Source organism: Brienomyrus brachyistius, unplaced genomic scaffold, assembly GCF_023856365.1.
Source record: "Brienomyrus brachyistius isolate T26 unplaced genomic scaffold, BBRACH_0.4 scaffold104, whole genome shotgun sequence".
NCBI lineage: Eukaryota > Metazoa > Chordata > Actinopteri > Osteoglossiformes > Mormyridae > Brienomyrus > Brienomyrus brachyistius.
The window spans coordinates 351,953-366,330 of NW_026042379.1; the positions used below are offsets into that span (position 1 = coordinate 351,953).

Below are 14,378 nucleotides of genomic sequence, written 5' to 3' on the forward strand. Positions count from 1 at the left end.
AAGAAATGTTTTGTATTTTAAAATGCGCTCCTACAGTCTTTGGTTTACAGGTTGACTGTCGCACCCACGCATGGGACTCGGTTTCACAACAACAGCATAATCTGATAGTAAAGTTTATTTGACGGCTGATTGCATGTTACCTTCACATAAATCCCCCAAGTGAAACCGTGCAAGGAAAGGTTTGATATATGAAAAGTTGAACTATATGAAGCCTGGTTGAAAACATGTGGTTCTCTACTTTATACCGATAAATATAAGAATGCCCCTAGCATTTAACCACTCGCTTTACTCGCCTTACTTAGTACTTGCTGTTTAGCGAGGCAGAATGTGTGTTAAAGGAAATAATTATTAAAGGCGACCCTTTTGTTTGATGGCAGCAGCCATTCTAAGATTTGACCCTTAGGAGGGGGGGGGGGTCAGCCCCCTGAAGAAATGCGGGACGCCACCCCGTCACCGAGGGGGGGGGATCCCGCGATAAAGTTTGCCGAGCTGGGGGTATGACATGCACACGGAAGTCTGGGACAAATCGCTAAATGATTTTAGATAGTCTATTTTTGGGGGGCTGAAACAAAAATAGGGTGCCGATGCCCCCTTAAATAGCGTCTAGAACCGCCTATGTTTATTGGATTTATCGTCTGAATTAAATCGTCTGAATTGAAGCGTAAACCTGACATTAGCCCAGGTAGTAAGAAACAAACACTAAGACAAAGGTCATAGGTACAACCAGATACCTTCTTTACATTATCTTTTTTACTGATCAGTTCAAACAAAAAAAGCAGATACCAAATAATTTAAACTTTGCTCTCCATTAAATACATTAGCTACATAATTGAAAAACATTCTGAAGTAAACGGATGTCCTTTCTTCTAAATAATACCTATAGTTGAGGACAGATTTAACGTGTAGGCCTTGCACTGTCTACCTTTCCACCAAGAAGATATGAATCATAGACTAATTGACCATAACGTTATAAGGTTAAATGTCGGGGTCAATTTAGGAGATTTGTCTGCCTTTGATAAGTACTTCAGTTTCAATTAGTATAGATGGGTAACGTAGTAAAAATTTAAGTAGCTTCTGGCGTATAATAAAAATTGTCTCATGTTGTCCATAAACTCATCCAAAGGTATGAATCCCTTCCTGTGTCAAAGTAAATGATAAATAACTTGTGGAAAAAATTAGGTTTTTATCTCCAGTGTATACTCTCACTACTGAAAGCTGTTTTCTAACAAGAGGAGTTATCGCGGCAGGAATAATCATGGGTCAGGTGTTTACTCATGGGGACAGTCATCGTATATGCAGGCTAGGACAGAGTGATTCTCTTAATCAGGAAATGTATCATTAAGCACATTTGCCGTGAAAGACCAGTTATTCCAAGCATATATATTTTTTATGTAAATCACACATTTCTGGACATCATGAAACCAATGTAAATTTATATTTTTCATTACAGCGAGTATATTAATAAATCATAATAAATCATAAAATTTTAAACTGTGAAAAAAGATAAAAGTAATATAATCATACTGCCCCCTTGTGGTCATGTTATAGAAAATTAGTAAAAAGGATCCAGTCAAGTTAGTACAATTGAGTTAATAGTTGTATTCAGCGGCACACTGGTATCAGAGGTTGTACACTGGATTAAAATTGCGTTCTTGTTCTTTCTACATAGATTACCAGTTAGAGAAGGGATCGTGTTCACTTATAAAAATTTAGTTCTCACCCACAATAACTGTAATATATGTTATGATACGCAAAAAAACAGATAGTTGATGGGTGCATGTAGTTTTGTTACCTTTCAATAAGCAGGATTTGACCTACAATGCCCTCCAAAATATAAGGATATACGGATGGTCACGTGAAATCACACCAGGAAATTGCATTTTTAAAAATGGTGGTAGTCAGCCTAAAAATTGCATTGTGGGAAATCAAGTAAGAATACCGCCCTAAGGTGAACTGATCTGGAGATCTAAACACATTATATAGGAAATTCTTCACTAAACTTGTTAAATATACACCTGTATGTGCACATTTGTCCGACTCATGGAGAAAATGTGATATGCAAAAACCATCACCCAGGAGTTTAACAATATTACAGGCATACGAGTTATAAAAAACAGCATGCTGATGTTTACCAGGTCTGAGAATTACTCTGCAATGTATGCAAGAGATCTACAAAAGGTAATGAAAAAAATTGCACGTCCAAACACTTAGTTTCCCTTCAGTATTTTTGCATTGCATCCCTCAAACGTGCTTAAAAATGAGGAAAGATTTTGTACAAAAGCCACAGACATGCATGCAATTTAAAGGCCCGAGGTTTGAAACTTACCCTCAGACTGGTATTCAGAATTACCATGTCTCATAAATAACCTAATAGGGCAAAAGAACCCCTGCATTACATTTAAAGCAAGACAGTTTTTCTATATATTCTCTAAAAGTTTTGATATTTCAACCCTGTGACAGGAAAATATGAACAGCACTTATAAGGACAGCTGGCTGGGAAAATAAAAGCTAAAATTATACCAGTAAGATGATTACAATTATGTTTATTCAAAATTTATCAGATTATAACAAGTAGGAAAAAACTCATCAGAATTACAAGCTGCTCCGAATACCACTGACTTCATACAGACCATACAAAGCACAACTTACAAACATGCAGTGCTCACAGTAAGTCTTTGGACACCTGCTCAGTTCAGTAAAAATATAGCAAATTTATTGGTTTTGTAACAAAAATCATTACGTTACTCATTTATTTACAAAAATATATATATCACATTCGAAACCAGTAGTTGTAAGTGAAACATTCAAGTAGTAATACATTGAAACTCAAATTTTAGTTCTAAAAGAGCCTTTCTGAGTTAAAAAGTTCATTGACAAGCATCATTGGGTGCTTTTTAATTAGCGATACCTTCAGAATAACATACACCACCAAACATTACTGTTCAGCGTTGCTTTGTGAGCCATTTGGGAGCCAATGACTACAGTTGCAGTTAATAGCAAAACGGCAAGAACAGAACTGAATGATTCGGTCAAGAAATTAAGACACTTAAGAATATGTCTGTTGGAAAGATATGTGCAGATATATTAAACATTGCTTGTCAATGGACTTATGAAACCAATTTGCTACATTTTTACAGAATTAAGCAAGTGTCCCAAGACTTTCTGTGAGCACTGTATCAAATATGCCTCCAATATAATGACATTGAAGACAATAGCATGTTGTATTAATCTGAGTTGTTCTTCACAAATGAAAAGCTTTTGTTGAGAATGTACTAACTTTAAAGAGAGGGTGGCTCAGCGGGTTGCACTGTTGCCTCACACCTTCAGAAACGAGGGCTTCAAATATCACCTCTGCTCTGTATGTGTGGAGTTGCACGTTCTCCCCGTGTCACGAGGTATTCCTCCCAAAGTCCTAAGACACGAGTTAGGCCACTGACTCCCAACCCAGTCCTTAAGGACCCCCAGATAGGAACTGGGAGGGAGTGAAAACATGGACTGTCTGGGGGCTCCTCAAGGACCAGGTTGGGGAACACAGAGTTAAGCTAACTGGCATCTATACATCCTGGACGTAGCTCAGCCTTGTGCCCTCTGCCATCTGAAACAGGTTACAGCCCCCCCACCTTAGAATTTTGAATGAATCGATCTGATATAGTAAACAAAAGATCACACAAACAGGGCTATTTTCAACCATCTTAATGTACGAGTTCTTCAAAGTGGACACATACTGTTGGTCTTGATTTTAACTAATTAAACTGATGTCACTAGCAGCACTGATACTCAGTCTGCCCTGTGCAATGTACTATGGGAAATATTTACAGCCTTACATTTTACAGGCCACAATAGTTAGAGGTAATAGCTCCCCCTCCTGCCCCTGATACAGGGTGTGGTAGCTTTGTCCGGGCCCCGAGGCCCCCAGTGGCCCCCGGCAGGCACTATTTGATGTTGCGCAGGATTCTGCGACAGTGGTTTGTCTTCACTTCGGCTAGCGCCCGTTCCAGCTCCTGGATGAGGTGCAGCAGAGTGGCTGGGTCGGTCTGCATCAGATGGGTACGCCTGGTCCCATTGTCGTCCAGCTGCAGCTTCAGGTTCAACACAGGTTTCACTTGCTGCCGCAGCGCCCTACTGGCCAGCTAAGGGGGGACATATGGTGGTAATCAGTCAAGACAGCTCTCACTGGACCGGCTAGACCCACAATGGTTGGAAATGCACCTAAAAGGAGTTACAAGTGTTGTTCACATTCCAAAGAACTAGAAATGCTCATGGATTAATTCCATGTGCGAATGTACCCGGTACTACATATTAGTGATGGTCAAATGAACCACTTGCTGTGTTTTCTGTCCCCACTAGATGGTGTTTGTTCAAAAAAAGGGCTCAAAGCATGCCCCAAAGCAAACCAAGAGTGCCATCTAGTGGGGGCAAAAAACACAGCAAATGGTTCATGAAGCTTCATTTAGCAATCACTAAAACGCAGATTAGCACAAGCAGTGTACTGAAATTTACTGGGATCAGGTATTGCTGGTAGGGCTCTAACAGGTTCTGTAAACCTGTCTCTATGGTCAGCCTTCTATAAAGAATTTAATGACAGAATCCTGCTATGGAGATGTATAGGCAAAAACTCTCTATAAGGGTATGGAGTTTTTAGAAATCGAATTCCTGCCTCGAAAGTGGAATGTAATGCGTGTACCTGCACATCCAGCCTCCACTCCAGGTTATGGTAGTGAGGCATCGATGGGGCCAGCTCGCTCAGGATGAGGCGGATTTCCTTCCTGTTTTCTAGGTACAGCTGTAGGAGCAGTTTGTTCAGCTCTTCCGAGAATCCCAGTACCAGAACAGAGTCCTGGAAATCCACCTCAGAGATCTGAGGCACACAAACACTGTAGTCAGTACAGCTGTACCAGCTCTCACAGAATAATAATCATTTCCTTTAACACACTTTCTGCCTCGGTAAATAGCAACGCATCACCATGAGTTCTTACCATGAGTTTAGAGCTTTCGGAAAGAAGGTACATAAGTCCCTCCACTCCATGCTGCACGATTTCAGCAGTCACATTTAACTTTCCTATAAGAGTGAGACATGTTTGCTCAGGCATAATTATAGGTTTACAAGATTGTGGGGGAAATCTGCATGACAAGAATATGGTACAGGAATAATTTAATACATATTAAGGAGAGACTGGATGACTTACTAGCTGCCCCTTCGTAAATTTTAGGATTTGATCCTTTCTTCAGAAATTCCACGGCGATTCGTCCAAACTCGCCAACAACTGCAGGCACAAGGAGAATTAAATTTGCCTTATACAGGGTCGCCAACTTCAGTCAGCTAGCTAGCGTGAGATGTTCAATTCGAGACAAGCCTGCACACATATTTACGTGTATGTAACAGTTTTATTACCCTGCAAATACGCTGTAGGTTTGCAAACTACCCAACGCTTTTGAAGTTTTAGGTTTATAACAGAATAATGTAAGTTTGGCGTAAGATTTCATGAGAGTCTTAAAGCGTGTCAGCCCTGCTTTAACATGATCCCAAAATGAGAGCTGGTTAACTTACAACTGTAATACGCGACGTGTCAAGATACAAAACTAGTTAGCGAATCTCTCAACTACAAAAATTACCTTTTTTGACAAGGCAATAATGGCAAGTAAAGCTACTCTATTTCCCAGGCATCAAGCCACAAGTTAGATTCTTCCAAGATAGTTACTTCACCTGCAGAGTCCACTTCTGGCAGGAACCCTAAATGTTCCTTATGCTCGTCGCTTAACACTAACAACATTTTATTAATTTTTTTACAACTGGAGCACCTAAACGCAAGCAAACTATATCAGATTAGCTAGCCAGCTTAATCAATTCGGCCTCTTGTCACATGACCGTGCCGTTTCCTAAAGGTTCCGGCTGGAGCAGAATGCCGGACAATGTGGTTCCGCTTGTTTCGAGCCACGATAAGTTTTTAAAAGACTTAACATTATGAAAGATTATACTTCTCCAGTATCATCATCGGGGTTGCACACATGCGCACGCATTTACATGTATGTAACAGTTTTATTACCTTGAAAAGTCTGTAGGGTTTGCAAACTACCCCAATGCTTTTGATGTATCTAATTTTAGGTTTATAATGAAATAACGATTTATTGTAAGATTTCTTGCATGAGTGTCACGTCAGATGCGTGAGAGTTGGCAACCCTGCATCATGAAGATGTAAATAAGGCGAGTATACTGAACTGTGAAGCATTAAAGACGCTAAGGACGACTTCACGTAGCATGTCACCATCCAAATGACCTCCATGACATTCATCTTAGGAATTGCTTGGAAATCAGACGAATTTTACACTTTGTATCTTTTAATGTCATTCACAGCAATGTATAAAAGTATTCTATGGCACAGACATTAGGTATCAAAAAGTACTTCGTTACGAAAGAGAAGAGACACTGAGTTACAGATTTTATTATGAAGTTTATTTTTCACGTTATATAATAACGCTCTTTTAGGAACCTTTCCTGCAGATCTACTAACGTCACATTGTACTACATTTGGTTTGCAATGTTCTATGCTAATAATGTCAGCAGATCCATGTTGTCATAAACTTTACATTGTAAGCTCTAGCATACTCTTACAATTAATTTTCACCTTAAAGGGAGTAAGAATTGTATAATATATGGTGGTTCGGTGTCTCCGTGGTGAAAGAGTTTCCAGATACATCCAGGGGTTGGGGTGGGGGGGAGTAGCTAGACATTCTAGACCCCCAGACAAATATCACCTTGCCCCCCACCCCCTTGCATTATATAATTTTACATATTCAATGGATCCATGTCCCTCCGACGCCCCTGCCTCCAGATACTCATAATTGATTAATGATGAACAAGCATGGGATCATTACGTAACTAACACTTAGCTACTGGTTAATTAATGCATTAAGTAAGCGTGTTCTGCTACATTATTTGTGTTCCCTTTAGTAAAGCGTTACCAATAATAATGGAGTAGTAAGTTATGCTTGCCGGCACCAGTGGGTCAGTTTCATTGGAGCATGACAGTGGAGGGCATTGGGGCAGATAGTCTTTACACATGTGCCTTTACAATGTGTTTCCAGCGGTTCTTTTGGTCAGTATCCTAGCGATAGCTAGCTGCTGCAGCCAGGACCTCTCCGTGAAGGAACTGCAAAAAGGACAAGACCAGAACAGCCGATTAGCTCACCACCCAGTACTAATGTACTGTACCACAGAGAAGCGTGAAAGGGTGACCGACTGCAAAATGGCCGTATTATTAACAGGCAGAGTAACTACAATGGACAGGAGCAATTTCATTTCAGTAGCTTATATATCAGGAGTTCCCTATCTTATTTGTATTTTCTAATATACAGGGTCAGTGCATTTCAAGAGGGTAATTAACTTGGTATATGCAGAACAACTTTAAGGGCGCTTCCACTAGAGCAGGTACCATACTTTCACTACAAAATATTTGTTACTTTCCCCTGGGGTACTTTTTCAGTACTTTGGAGTTGGACTCCAAATGTGTTTATTGTCGATATTAATATTGCACATCACCAGCCTTAAATACTACAGCCATCTTTAAAATTTAGTAACCTGCAAAATATCCTGCCTCATGTTGTGATGATGTCATTTAGCGTCGGTACCAGTTTTTGCGCCAGTGGAAAACCAGCACAAGAAGTGCCATACTTTTTTGGAGTGCCAAAAGTACGGTACCTGGGGTGGAAAAGAGCCATAATAGGGCTCACCTTGCTACAGACAAACAGTGAATGGCATTCTCCCTGGGTGTCCGTAGTCTTTGTTGTGAGAAGGAGTATGTGGAGGAAGTCAGGCTGAGGGAGGTGCTAGGCAAAGTGCAATTTGATTGATGTTGGGGGGGAGTGTCACAGGAAATTGGAACTTTAGTCGCCCAAGTCTTCCTGTCCTGATCCCCCCTTCCATCCAAATAGCTGTTCCCCCTGCTACCCTTGTTGGGTCTATTACTGTTTGCCATCTCAGGAAGCAGCTGAGGCAGCCGCACTGGTGCATCCTGGGAATCCAGGCCAGCAGGGTGATCAGAGGGTGCAGCTAGATCTTTGCTTCTGGCCAGATCTGGGAGAGCAGCGTCTCTAATGGCACCTTCCTTAAACACCTTGTTTCTGGCCTTGGAAGTCATCATTGGCTTGCTGAACCCATCGACAAAGACAATGCTTCCAACCATGGTTCTAAACGATGCTCCGAACGCCAGGCCCTGGGAGGAGGAAGCCTTCTTCTGGGCTTTTTGGGCCCAGTGCTTTATCTGGACATAAATCCACATGGGGAAGGTGAAGCCCTGGAAACAAGCGACCGACCACAGCTTGGAGGCGAGGTAGCACACGCACTCCTTGTGCCGCTGCCGGATGGCTATCTGCAGGGGGGTACGGCCTTCAGGATCCAGGCAGTCTAGGCTAAGTATGTTACCACTGATGAAGACTTTGAGGATGAGCAGCTGGCCAGCCTCGGCGGCGCTGTGGACGGGACACTTGTTGATTTCTGGGTGGTCTGCCTCCCAGCACCACTCACGGTAGGGATGAGCCCCCACTGGCTCGTTCGGCCGCACCCCTCTTTTCAGCAGCCAGACCGCCAGATCCAAATGTCCAAAAAATGCAGCCATATATAGAGCCACTCGCTGCTGGAACCTGTGACAGAGTAGACTTGTTTTCACCCCTATAGCCACTCCCCTGTGTTCTTACTGGTTGGGTTCAGACAGCACCCTAACCCTATAGCCACTACTCCATGTTCTGATTGGTTGTGCTCAGACAGCATCATCATACTGATATTTCATTTGCAGGCCATTCGATGGTGAGCCTCAACTCTTATTATATATATTCATACAGATTTTAAGCCCAATGAGGTGAGGAGAGTGTGGGTCTGACCTGCAGTGTGTGAAATGCTTAAGCTGATCGTATCTGAAACCTTAGAATGGGCGCATCCTCAGAAAGGTAGTGCTGGACTGTGTGCTTGTCACCAAGGTGACAGCCTTTCAGGAGCTCCACCCACCCGTCCCAGACATCAAGGTGAAGAGTGGCTCCTGGAACAATGGATTATAATCATCACCACTGGGCCATTTAGTCGTTCTTCTTGCTATAATCCATTAAGAATGCATGCCTAGTCATATTGGGTAAAATGGGTTATCTGTCCAATGTAATGTTAGGCATTATAATATCTGAGCTAGCCAAAAATTTGGACTGCTACCAGCCAGTAATGTTAAGATTAATATTAATAAGAGGAAGCATGTTTAACCTTTCTAGAACATTCCATCAAAGTACTGCTTTGCGTTTCAGACTTGAGTCAGTCACATGAAATAGATCATACCCATATCTTTTGTAGCTGTTAGCCATTTTAATGTAGCTGTTACCCATTTTAATGTAGCTGTTTAGCGTGTTGCAGTGATAGAGTTCCAGGCCTGTCTGAGTGGTCAGCCTGAAGGTGCTGACTGGGAGGCCACTCTGAAGAGACACCAGGGATTTCAGGCTGGAGACAGAGGCGCCCAGGTGGATGATGTTTCCCATCAGGGGCAAGGTCTCCTTCGTCACAGAGCAGAAGACATAGAGGATCGGACGGCTCTCCTCCTGAAACACGCAGAGATGCCGCCTGTTAGTGAAGCCCTGAGTGACAGAGTTATTCACTGTTTACAAACTGAGCTCATTCAGAAGGACCTTAACCTGAGCTGGCCTGTTCCTTCTAAATGCACCATTCAGATTCATAGGGCTTGTGGGAATTTTACTTACGCAAGAATGTTCTGAGAGCACAACAAAAAATTATTGGTTTAGAGGGAGCACCAATCAGATTGTACAGGAGGTTTGTCCAAGATATCTGATTGGTTGGTTTGGCCTCCTCTAGTTGCTTGGACCCTCCTCCTCTACAATCTCTGCCATGGCTCCATATGTGTGAAGGTTTCATGTTCTCCCCGTGTCACCCTGGGGTTTCCTCAGGCTCTCTGGTTTCCCCACACAATCCAAAAACAAGCTGAGGTTAATTGGAGTTGCCAAATTGCCCATAGGTGTGAATGGTGTGTGTGTGCCCTACGATGGGTTGGTGCCACATCCTGGGTTGTTCCCTGCCTTGCCCTCATAACCACCGGGATAAGCTCGGGACCCTGAATAGGATAAGTGGTTACAGAAAATGGATGGATGGATAGATTTACTATGTCAGCTTTTATTAGAATGTCATGATTGTTTTTAAATGTCTATCTCTTACAGTCATCGCAGTCTACAGTACAATATACTGGATAAATCCACTGTGAAGTTTTCACTACAGAGAGACTCTGTGTGACAGAGAATGCATGTGAACATTCCTTTGTTCACAGTAAGAATGATATGTGTAAAAAAAACACACCGGAAGGACAGTTTGCTTTGTCTATCTCCAGTGACAAGAAATGCAGTAAAATTCCTGCAGGGTAAGGTGACTGTTTACATTACAAATCACATTCCAGTCTCAGCCCCTGGCCAATGATAACATACAGTTGTCTTTATTTTAGTAACATGGCATTATAATGTTTAAACACACGTACTTAAAATAGAGTCTCTTAGCTGGGAACAAAACACATGTTGAGAATGTTTTTTGGGGGCAGTAATTAGAAGACCTTTCTGTCATACAAATAGCTGGGTGTGCAGCTTACAGTGCAAAACTGTTATTGCCATTACAACAGGCAGCAATTTTAATAGTAGTCTGCCTAAAATTCCAAATGAAATGTACAGTTTATTGTTCATTAGATAAACATAACATACGGTCCAATTAGCCAAATTAAGGGGAAAATAAACATTGATTACACTTCAAAATGTCTGAGTTTTTGGGGCTGTTTATTTCTGTGACAATGACATGTAAAGGTTCCGAGGTTGACTGTGATGGACCAGAACCTGCAAAAGACAGCTGATGGTGCTTCCGGGAGCGATGCCAACATCGGGCAGAGTCCAGCTGTCCTGCAGGGTGGCCCCGGCGAACCTCAGCTCCAGGAATCGCCGCACCCGTCTGTCGTTTAACAGCTGCGTATGAAAATGGTCCTGAACAGGACGAGGTTAACACTTCAGAGCCGTTCAGTGCTGGCAGACTGAGTGCTGCTTAGACTCCAGTTAGGGGTGGGACACTCAGAAATGTTTTAAAACCAAACTGAAAACAAGCCACACTCAAAAACCATGATCAGCGTAGCATTATAATATATGAAAAAAATGACAAATCAGAGTCACTTTATTTTTGAAAATCCCTCAAAAGTCTGTTTCATTCTTTTTTATTACTTTGATTATTTTATGTTTTGGAAGATTTAATAACAGTCTATTATACTCACGTATTTATATACTATTTCATGAACAATTATTCATTTAATACTGAAATGTGATGACAAATATAATTATACTATTAATATTATTTATGTAAAGTAATATTGCAATGACTACTATAAGACCAAAGCCTTAGTGAGAAGAATGCTTTAATTAAATATGATCTATGATTGACTGCTATGAGTTAAAAGCTTTAGTGAGAAGAATGTTTAATTATGATCTAAGATTACAAGCTAAAAAACGTTGATTAAAATTTCTGAAATGGATTTGAATCTAGGTATTGAGGTGAAAGTAAGGGGAAATGAGTTGCTGTTTCTGCAGTATTATGACAACAGTTTTAAAAGTAACATCTCACAAAGTATTTAGAAGCTTCCTTACCCTGATTATGGCCTTTATGGTCCCAATAGTTTGGTCTTGGTTGATATCAAAAGGCTGACGGGATCCTTCAAAGGCGATGAAGATTCTCATGGCTGAACTGCTTTTCATTACCCCGGTTGGTCAGGTAAGAGGATCTACATTGGGTTTCCAAAAGAACACGACACGGTGAGCAGAGAGAAGACGGGAGGTTGGTGTGGTTTCGGGAAGCCTGGGGACAGAGGAACCTCGCAGAGAATGAGGAACAGAAGACGGACTCCTGGAAACACATGCAGTCGAAAGTATTTGCTTATGTCTCTCGAAAAGCGTGTTAGCTTAGCCTGTCTTCACAATGGTGCCTGGGCTGATTCTGACCCCCCCAGGCGTGTTGAGACTTGTTTGTAAGAAAGACATTAACATGTACTGAATAGAAGGTTTTGAGAACCACAACAAAGATTTTTTTTTTTATTTTATTTACCAGAACGCATTTTCTTTTTTTGATCCAGGGACTGACTGTCTTGGAATGTCATTTCAAAATGGTTTCCTCATCAACATATAGATATTTCAAGCCCGTTATAAAATGAGACACATTTTATAACTGTGAGTAATTAACATTAGTTGTTATGCATGATTTATTGCTACGTTAATTTAGCAATTTCAAGGACTCAAGGATTTTAGTTTGTCACATGCAAGGTATACAGTCAGACAATAACCTGCAGTGAAGGGTAGTCAAATAATAACAAATAATATAAAGGAAAAAAAAGAATATCAATAAAACAGAAAAAATTTCAATATAATAAATATGCAATAAATAAGGAAAAGAAAGTTGTATTTAAAAAAAAGAAAAGAAAAAATGAAAAATACGTAGCATGGCTCAAAGTGTCTGGTGCATGTGTGAGGAGGGAGTATTAAATTATACCTGTCCTAGGGGTATTTAGGGGTACTTAGGGGCAGAAGTGCTTTCCAGAACTTAGCCAGGCGAATTAATAGATGCTCTGCCATTACTTTTATAAATTACAACCTGAGAAATAAGGATTTTATGAGAAAGTAAATTATTTATTGGAATATTACAGTAGTCCAAGGGAAATTTTCGGGCCCGAAATGCAATGCTGTTTTGTATGTAATCCAAGATATCCAAGATTCAGTCAAATGAAATATTACAATTATTAAGCACAGCTTTTAACAGTATATTGGCTATAAACAGTTTTTACACATAGTATATTCTACTATTGTTTGCTTTTCCATTCTGTTAGGCCTGTTTTTATTGCTGTTTACACTTCTAGTCACTTAAACTGCAACAAAAATATCCTAACAATGATAATTATGGTGGTCGGGTCAGTGTGCAGCCCCCCCCCTCCCCCCCAGAGTTTGCCTGCTCTCTCTGTGTTATGCTGGTTTCCAAAGATATTGATCTTCATCTTTGTTCTTTGACCAGTTGAGGTCTTCTGCGGAGAGACCCAAGAGTTTGGTGCTGCTCACCCTTTCATGGTAGTGCCATTTATGGTCAGCAGGGGGCGTTTTGTGTATGATCTCCTGAAGTCAACTACTCCTTGTGGATAAACTGAGTAAAGACTGCAGATACTAGAATTAATGAAGTTTCAAAAAGTTAAGATTAGTTTGCATTGTGCTAATATTGTGCCATTACTTGATTAATCAGACTTTTTCAGCAATTTATTGTCATTGGTTCACACTCTCAATATTACTGTACATAAGATAATTGTCATTATACTGCAGTAAAATTAAATTTTGTTGACCTCTCGACTTGCAGCAATTAAAAAAAAATTGCAACAAGATAACAATAGAAGACAGTGATTTAAGACAATAATAAGACAATAAAAGAGGCAATTCCAAAATAAAATGCAGACAATGGAGAGAGCAATACAAACAACAACAGGTACACTGGAATTTTTCCCTTCACTGACCCCATCTTGCTCTTCGTAGCCTGGGGGTCAGAGCACCAGGCCAGACAGCATGCAGCACCCCTGGAGCTGGGGATTAAGGGCCTTGCTCAAGGGCCCACAGACATGTGACTGTTCTGCCGAGGCTCGAATCGGTGATCTTCCGATCACAGGCACAGAGACTCAGTCTGCAGAGCCACTTACCGTAATACCATTGTACACTAGGTAAAAAAACAATTAATTTAACATATAAATATGCAGACGTGGCTGCGTGCGTGTACAGTGCCTGTATTTGTGGGAAGTTGAGAGATCTAGGGAGTTCAGCTCTGTGTATAACTGTGAATGAGGGATGGGATGGGTCCTTGGTTGGTATGAATTCTTGTGGTTCTTATTTGAGAATTATCATCACCTTTGTTGTGAGTTAGTGGCAGGAGGAGCTAAATGCAATAAATCTACCTTTGTTTGGTTCCCATAGTGACATGGAGATTCAGCAGACTGATGTAGGGCAAGCCAGCTATGTAGCCTGGCAATGTAACACAGAGGCCGATCCTGTAATTGCTGGGAAGAAAGAGCAATGACGTAAGTGCTGAGAATTTATAAGCACTTGAGAGTGAGTGTGGTTAATTCCTGAGAAAATAAAAAACAAAAAAGAAGAGGTGCGTAACAAAACAAGCAGATTTTATGAACACCAGTGAATCTAGGTGGTGCGTTTGGAAGGAAAAGGCCTGTTTAGGTTAAGGTCTCCATTTAATCAGAGTGTGCATTTTCCTTTTGTGAAGTTTTAGTAAATATCCCTGAGATTAAAGAACCTCATCACTAATTACCATTTTAACAAAAACATCACATATATAT

The 14,378-nt window shown here is 40.9% G+C and overlaps 2 protein-coding genes across 4 annotated transcripts; both read right to left on the reverse strand.

Annotated features, from left to right (window-relative positions):
- Window positions 1–2,526: 2,526 nt before the first annotated feature.
- LOC125727618 (COMM domain-containing protein 2-like) lies at window positions 2,527–5,856 on the reverse strand. Its single transcript, XM_049004463.1, has 5 exons — window positions 5,705–5,856; window positions 5,187–5,264; window positions 4,977–5,059; window positions 4,685–4,858; window positions 2,527–4,130 (listed from the first exon to the last, which is right to left on the reverse strand). Exons 1-5 carry the CDS (start codon window positions 5,769–5,771, stop codon window positions 3,933–3,935), a joined length of 600 nt encoding a protein of 199 aa, XP_048860420.1. The 5' UTR covers window positions 5,772–5,856; the 3' UTR covers window positions 2,527–3,932.
- An 891-nt stretch (window positions 5,857–6,747) lies between these two features.
- On the reverse strand, window positions 6,748–12,056 carry LOC125727621 (protein ANKUB1-like). Of its 3 annotated transcripts, none has more exons than XM_049004466.1 (6): window positions 11,653–12,056; window positions 10,858–10,983; window positions 9,357–9,570; window positions 8,915–9,029; window positions 7,729–8,637; window positions 6,748–7,148 (listed from the first exon to the last, which is right to left on the reverse strand). In XM_049004466.1, the coding sequence occupies exons 1-6, from the start codon at window positions 11,758–11,760 to the stop codon at window positions 7,067–7,069; spliced, it is 1,554 nt and encodes a 517-aa protein (XP_048860423.1). In that variant the 5' UTR covers window positions 11,761–12,056; the 3' UTR covers window positions 6,748–7,066. The 3 variants fall into 3 exon arrangements, with proteins under 3 accessions (XP_048860423.1, XP_048860422.1, XP_048860424.1); XM_049004465.1 differs by having other exon boundaries at window positions 10,858–11,001; XM_049004467.1 differs by lacking the exon at window positions 10,858–10,983.
- Window positions 12,057–14,378: the final 2,322 nt, after the last annotated feature.